The sequence below is a fragment of the Aptenodytes forsteri genome, unplaced genomic scaffold (assembly GCF_000699145.1).
Source record: "Aptenodytes forsteri isolate BGI_AS27 unplaced genomic scaffold, ASM69914v1 Scaffold54, whole genome shotgun sequence".
Lineage (NCBI taxonomy): Eukaryota > Metazoa > Chordata > Aves > Sphenisciformes > Spheniscidae > Aptenodytes > Aptenodytes forsteri.
This window is the reverse complement of record NW_008796044.1, coordinates 9,192,442-9,199,733: the sequence shown is the minus strand read 5'-3', so window position 1 is coordinate 9,199,733 and position 7,292 is coordinate 9,192,442. Positions and strand designations below refer to the sequence as shown.

General features: G+C 65.4%; 1 protein-coding gene across 1 annotated transcript in view; it reads left to right on the top strand.

Moving 5' to 3' along the window:
• The window catches only part of FAM193B (family with sequence similarity 193 member B), a 12,015-nt gene that overhangs the window by 1,054 nt on the left and 3,669 nt on the right, over positions 1–7,292 (top strand). Inside the window, exons 2-9 of the mRNA XM_019473788.1 lie at positions 6–18; positions 2,001–2,240; positions 2,967–3,192; positions 3,389–3,598; positions 3,902–4,316; positions 5,312–5,507; positions 5,906–6,142; positions 6,687–7,291. Of these exons, the coding sequence (XP_019329333.1) occupies positions 6–18; positions 2,001–2,240; positions 2,967–3,192; positions 3,389–3,598; positions 3,902–4,316; positions 5,312–5,507; positions 5,906–6,142; positions 6,687–7,291 (2,142 nt within the window). The remainder of the gene's footprint in view (positions 1–5; positions 19–2,000; positions 2,241–2,966; positions 3,193–3,388; positions 3,599–3,901; positions 4,317–5,311; positions 5,508–5,905; positions 6,143–6,686; position 7,292) is intronic.

Genomic DNA, 7,292 nt, shown 5'->3' with positions numbered 1-7,292 from the left:
GGCAGAGCCACCGCTCAGGTACCGGGTTAGGCCCTGCGGCGGGGAAGGGGCTGTCTCTGAGGGGATTTCGGTCAGTGCGGGGATGGGGCATCTCCGCACCGACCCCGTCCTCGGAGCATCCCTGGGGCACACCCCCCCTTTGAGTCCCTGGTGTCCCCCCATCTCCCTCTTCCCGGTTTTGGAGGGTCCGCTGCGCCTTCGGGGGTGGTGGTGGGGGTGCCCCGGTGGAGCCACGCTGCTGGGGTGCACCTTGGTGTGTGTGTGGGGGTGCCCACGCTGAGGTGAGCGGGGAAGGTGGCAGGTGAAGCCCAAGCCCTTCTCTGGGGAGCTTGGCTGCCTTGGGATGCGGGAGCCACTTTTTACGGCATCCTGGGTGGGGCACACGGGGGGTTGGGATCGGTGCGTGGAGCAGGGCCTGCCCTTGGCTTTGCTGGGCTGGGTGGTGGAGCCAGCTTGTGGCCTTGGGTTGCGGATGTGTTGAGCTGCAGCGGGACTTTGGGATGCCTCTGGCAGATGGCTGGGGTGTTGGGGGCTCCCACTGGTGTGTAGCATCCTGGGGGTTCATCTCTCCCAGCAGTTAGGGAAAGCTGATCTCCGCCTTTGCTAGGGAGGGTGAATCAGCCAGTGAGCCTGTACCCCACCATTGCATGCTACTCCCCCTGGCATGACCAGCAGCACTCAGCAGCAAGAGAGCAAAGGGCTCTGCCAGCCCCAGGGTCTGTGCACCCCTTACTCCATCCCTGTGTGCAGGGAGATCTTGCAGGTCTGCTCAGGAGACCCATGTGTGCTCTGGAGGGCAGAGCCCCGGGCTCGGGGACAGGCGTGCTCGCCCAGGTGGCGTGGTGTGCTTCAGGGGGTGTTCCCAGAGCTCCTTCTTGCGGGAGGGTCCAGCCCTGCCATGGGGCGATGGCAGGTGGCTCGAGCATCTGCCGAACAGGCTGTGGGCCGGCTCCTGCGCCTCTCGCTGCCTGACATCCTTCGATGCGCCTGGCTGCTGCTGCCCGCTCCGGGTCGCGGGCAGGAAGCCCGGGGGTGGGCCCTGGGTCCAGATGCGCTGGATGGGTTGGGGAGAGCCGTCCTCTCGCCTGCTGTGTGCGACGGTGGCTGCGTCTGCCCCTGCTGAGACAGGGTGGCCCAGGAGTCCCCTCCTCCCCATGGCCAGGCGGGTGGGCAGGGGAGCTGTGCCCCCCCCCCTCTGCTCTCCTTGGCCTCTGACCTTTGCTTCACCTTGAGCCTGGGAGACGCCATCTGTTTCACAGCAGTAGTTCAATGTGCGGCTCATTGTCGTGGGGCCCCGTCGCGGTGGCAGACAATGGGGGCCCCCTCGCCCGCGCTGCGCTGGGCTCGTCACGGCTGTCAGGCCTCCGGCGAGACTGCGGGCTGCAGCCCGGCTCCTGCTGCAGCGCTGGGTGGGAAGCCCCAGCCTGGCCGCCCCGTGCGGGGAGAGCGCAAAGCAGTGCCGGGGGCTGCACCCCACCCCGGCGCATCTGCGCTGCCGGCTGCGCAGAACAAAGAGGCGGGTGGGAGGGCCCGGGGCTCTTGGGTAATGCAGTAGGGGGGTCTGTGGTGGACGAGGAGGGGGCTTGTGGCTGCCAGACCCCCCTTCATATCCCTGTGTGGTGATTTCTGTGGGCCTTGCTTTGCCCTGTGAGTCCCCTCAGTCCCAGTGTACTGGAGGTGCAAGTGGGAGCTGCTGGTGGCCTCCCAGCCTGGTGCGCTGGTGGGGCTGGCTCTTTCGCACGGCGTGATCTTCCCAAGGGTTCAAAACGCTCCCGGCTGCCACATGGCAGGCTGGCAGCAGCTGGGCAGCCCGAGGCTGCTCTCCTCCAGTGGGAGAAGGTGCAGTCCCACACATAGCTTACAAGAAATTCTCTGGTTTGGTGTCAGTGTCCTGAGGCCTCGTTTTCTGCCTCATCTGCCCCACACCTGCGCCGACCTGGGGCCCTGCCATGTGGTGGCTCACACCTGGGGTGACTCGTGGTCTGTGTGTCCTTCTGCAGGTGCTGCCCACTGCCAACCAGTCAGTGCAGACGTGCTGCTTGCTCTGTCACCGGGAGCGCAAGGACTGGGGAGGGCCGTCCCACAATGGGCTGGTTTCCCCGGGTGAGAGGCTGCCACCAGACTTTGTGCCAACGCTCGTGCAGAACCTCCTGGGAGAAATGCCACTGTGGATCTGCCAGAGCTGTCGGAAGAGCGTGGAGGAAGAAGAGCGGCGGGCGGTACAGGAGCAGGCCCTGGCGGTAAGCAGTTACGGAGCTGGGGTTGGAAAGGCCGGGGCTGTAGCTTCCAGGGCCGTGGCATTGACCACCCTGTGGTGCTGGCTGGGTGTGCAGGTCCTCTCCTTGCTCAGAGCTGAGTGCCTCAGACATCCCAGCCTCGCTGCTCCCTGCAGCTGTGCTGCTCTCCTCAGGGCTGCTGCTAGCTCCTCAGGGAGAGACCATGGTGGGGCAGAGCGCGGTGCCGTGGAGGCTTGTCTGGCAGCCTGTGTTGGGTTGGAGCTGCCCGCCTGGTGAGGCCGGCAGTGCCGCTGCTTCTCTGCCAGCCCCACTCCACTGTGTGTTGTGCCACGTCCCCCTCAGCCCCAAGGCTGGTCCCTGCCATTATGCCAGGTCTCCCCGGAGCGGCAGCATGTGCCAGGGCAAGTGCCTGCTTGTGCGTGGAGCTCAGGGGAAGAGAAGCTCCCTCCTGCTTGGCTTTATTTAACCCTGGCCTGGTTTGAGCGTGACCAGAGCAGGCGTGTGGCCCTTTGCACAGTCTGGCCATGCTGGTGTGGCCCTGGGAGCTGTGTTGCTGTTGGACGGACGGGCTGCTTGCCACCCCCGAGACAGTGACAGGAGTGCCTCCCGTGTGCTGAGCCCCTGCCTCAGGGCAGTGGGGGGGGGGGGGTGTCCTTGGTGCCGATGCCCTGGGGCCAAGGGCCTCCCCTCCCAGCCCACTGCTGCTTCACTCTGTGTTTTCCTTGCCAGGTCTCGTTATCCCACACATCCTGCAAGTCACAGTCTTGTGGGGGTGGCTCCCACTCCTCTTCTTCCTCCTCCTCCTCCTCCTCTTCCTCCTCGTGCCACGGGAACTCAGGGGACTGGGACCCCAGCTCTTTCTTGTCTGCTCACAAGCTCTCGGGCCTCTGGAACTCGCAGCACACCAACGGGGCTGCACAGGGCAGCCCCCTCGGGGCCCCCCCTGCTGCACTAGGTGAGTTGAACCGGCCGTGGGGTTGAGCAGAGCTTTCTGACGGGTCCTTGGCTTAGGTGGTTTCCTTGTGGGCACCCAGCTGGTGGGCAGGGGTAGGCAGGCTGGGCCTCTGAATGCCAGTGCCAAAGGGATGCCTGGGTCCCTTTGCAAAGGCAGAGGGTGCTGGGAGCCGGCCCTAGCTCCACTTTCCTTCCAGGCGACAAGCACCCCGGCCTCGCTCTCCCTCCAGAGTGCACCAGCCAGGCGCCTGCCGTGGCGCCGGGGCTCAAGGCCTGTCCCTACAGCCACGCAGCCTCCCCCACCTCCAGCAGCGCCGCCCCGGGCTCGCCTCTGCCTACCTCACTTGACTTCTGCAAGACGCTGCCGAAGCAGTTCAAAAGCATGTGCCGGAGGGCCACCCCACCAGGTGCGTGCCCAGGGGCAGGGCCGGCCTTCTCTTCCCAGCCCGCTGCCCCATGCAGCCCTTGCTGCCCCACGCAGCCCTTACTGCCCCAGCACCTTCCCCTTGCTCTGTTCTCCGTGGGGCAGGGCTGAATCCTGCGGGGGAGATGGGGTGCTGCCGAGGCCCCTTGCGAGCAGGGATGACTTCTAGCCAGGGTTTGTCCCACGGAGAAGCGGCCTGTGCAGAGGTGGTGGGTGGCTCCAAGCCTGGCCCTGGCCCGCACGGGACAGCCGGTGTCTGACCGTCTCTGCTCCTGCCCCTCTGCAGGTGAGGCCTTCCACTCCTCAGAGCATCATCAGCATTCAGACCTCACTGCTCCTCCCAACAGTCCCACCGGCCTCCCCTCCCAGCCGCCAGCGCTGATCCCCTCCAAGCAGACGCCTGCCCATCCGGGGCCCTTTGGCTCCCCCCCCCACATCCCGCTGGGCACCTCCCCGCAGGCTGTGCTCTTCCCTGCGCCCAGCGCGCAGGCGGCAGCCCCAAAGCCGGTGTCCGAGTCCCCCCCTGCTGGCACAGTCTCGCACAGCCCGGGGTCGTGTAAGAGCCCTCACCTGCCCGCTGCCAACGTGCCGCTGCTGAAGATGCCGCCTCCACTGTCGGGCTGCACTCATCCCTGCAATGGGCATTGCAGTACTTCGCTCATCCCTCCTCCTGCCTCCCACCAGCTGCCCAGCACGAACAGGTGAGTAGAGGAGCCCTGCCTGCTTCCAGCCTCTCTCCTCGCTGGGCGCCCTTTCTGCCACCCCTTTCCGTGGATGTGCTTTCCCCTGCGGAGGGACTGACTGCCCTGGCGTGGTGGTGTGGAGAGCTGCTGTGTTTGCGGGCCAGTTCCGCTGCTGCAGACCCCTGGTCTCTGAGGGTTGAGCTCTTTCTTTCCCCACATGTCTTCTCCCTGAGGTTGTCCTTTAGTACTGTGGTGCAGAAGAGACTGTGCTTGCTCCTCCTCCAGCTAAAAGACCCAAAGGAACCGCCCGGTCAACCTGCTGTTGGCCAACAGGACCTTTGTCAGTGAGACCCGTCGGGCAGCTGTGACACTGAGCAAAGGTCCTCGAGAAGATGAAGCCTGTGGACTTGTGGTTCTGCTCACCTGCTCCCCTGGCCCTCTCTGGGCTGCCTGTGCCCTGGAAGAGAGCACGCTGAGTCGCGGGCGCTGGTTCCTCTCCGCTGATTAGCGCTCCCTGCGGAGGGCCAGCCAGGTCCTGAGCTGGAGCTTGAGGAATGGCGCTGTGGGCCATGCCCTGGCCTCCCTGTCTCTGAGCTGGGTAGTCTGTGCCTGTGGGAGCCGGGCCTGCCTGCACGTGGGGATGTCTGGCAGCTGCATGCAGTTCCAGCGTTTCTCACCTGTGCTACCTGCTGCCCCCAGTGAGTACCGCTCCCTGCCCTGGAATCAGCTTGTGGCCTGGCAGGGGGACACTGCTTTCTGGAGCTCTGGTGCGCCAGCCTCCTGCCTGCCAGAGGCCCTGGGGGGCGAGGAGCTAAGGATGTCTTCTGCCGTGGGCTCCTCTGGCATCTCCCCCGGAGGAGGAAGGTGCAGGGGAGGGGGTTTGTCTGCCCTGCAAATCCTTCTGCTCGGGCACAGGCTGCCCTGGGAGGGGTGTTCCTACACGTGTAGTGTGGGGCAATTTTTGAGACCCCCTGGCTTCCGCTCACCTCTCGCCCTTCTCCCCTTCTCCTCAGGGACCCCTCTTGCAAAGGGCACAAATTCCCAAACGGTACCAGCTGCCACCCGCCGCAGCCGTGCGAGGCAGACGAGGGACTTGGGGAGGACGAGGACAGCAGCTCGGAGCGCAGTTCCTGCACCTCCTCCTCCACCAACCAGAAAGACGGGAAGTTCTGCGACTGCTGCTACTGTGAGTTCTTCGGCCACAACGCGGTGAGTGAGGGGCTGGTCTGCAGCCACCCCAGTCCTTGCACTCCGCTCTGCGGTGAGATGTTACACAGTCTGTGCCGAGAGCGCGGAGGTGGGCAGGTCTGGCCATGGCTGTTCCCTGCCGGCGTGTGCATCCCCCCCCTCGTTTCCATCCTGCCTCATCAGCCTGCTGGTCCCCTTGCTCCCAACTCGCAGCCGCCTGCCCAGCCCTAGGGCTTGGCGCAACCAGCCAAACCCTGTGGCTTCGTGGTGGAAAAGAGTTCAGTGGGGGCTGTGCCGACTTGTCTTGCTGAGACCTCGGGGAAGGGATTGGTTGGGGAGGTCGGTGGGGGAGCCAGGGCTGCCTGCGTGTCACGCTGGCTTTGCGTGCCTGCCCGGCTGACAGCGCTCACCTTCTGCAGCCCCCAGCCGCTCCCACGAGCCGCAACTACGCTGAGATCCGGGAGAAGCTGCGTTCGCGCCTCACCAAGAGGAAAGAGGAGCTGCCGCAGAAACTGGGGCACAACAGCAGCTCGGGAGAGCCTGCTGTGGACCACCGCAACGTGGATGAGCTACTGGACTACATCAACAGCACAGAGCCCAAGCCCTTGAACAGTGCCAAGGCGGCCAAGCGGGCACGGCACAAGCAGAAGAAGAAGGTGAGGCTGGGCAGAGGGAAGCGCTGCCTGGGGCAGGCTGCAGGAGAGAAGTCAGGGCAAGACTGCCCCTTGCAGGGCTTTGCCTCCTCTCCCTCACATCCATCTGGTTTCTTGAACTCTGTGTCCTTTGCTGCGCTCTCCCCTGAGGTGACAGCGGTGCCTGGCTCCGTGCAGGGCTTCCCCTGCCTCTGTTCCTGCAGAGGGTGGCCCAGCCCTCCTGGGCGCTTTGGGCTGCGCTAGCCTACCTGCTCCGTGCCGCATCTCTGACAAACACCGTGCATCTGTGACGGGGAGAGGCAGTGCCGTGATGGCTCGTGCTGGTGCCTCGTGCCCAGAGCAGTGTCCGGTGTGCAGTGTGGTAGCTGTTGCAGTGCCCACAGAGGACACATGACAGTTTGGGGGCTGTGGAAGACATGGGCTGGCCCTGCTGAGTGCCAGCCCTTGGGTTTGCTGCCTGATAAAGCTGGTGCGTGGCTAGCCCTGTCGCCTGCGCCTGTGGCTCTGTGGCCCAGGCCACCCGATCCTCATGGCACCTGTGTTGCAGGAGAAGGAGAAAGCCCAGCTGGAGGCGGAGGCCCAGAAGCGGGCAGAGCGTGCCCCTGCAGCCAGCCAGGCCAGAGAGCCAGCCGAGGAGAAGCTGCTGGAATGGCCGGAGCTGGAGCTGGAGCGGGTGAACAGCTTCCTCAGCAGCCGGCTGCAGGAGATCAAGAACACCATCAAGGACTCCATCCGGGCCAGCTTCAGTGTCTACGACCTCAACCTGGATGTCAACGACTTCCCCAAGAAGGCAGCTGTCCTGGAGCAGAAGAACCTGCTCTCCCACCTCAACGGTTCCTCCGACCTGCAGGACATAGACCTGGCCCTGGCCCCGCTCAGCCTGGGCCCCGCCAAGAGCCACGCGCTGCTGCGGGGTGAGCTGGGCCCCCGATGGGGCGAGGGGCCCGGGGAGCCGCCGCCAGCCCCGGTGGCTGAGAACGGTGTGGTGAAGCGCCTCAGCGCCGTGCCCAGCCTCTCCCGCATGATCTGGGTGCAGTCCAAGGCTGCGGACTCTGCCACGGACGGCAGCGGGCTGAGCCCAGAGCCCAAGGAGGGACCGCAGCTCAAGGGGCCGGAGCCGCCGGAGCTGGTGCCCGCCGGGAGGCGGCGACGG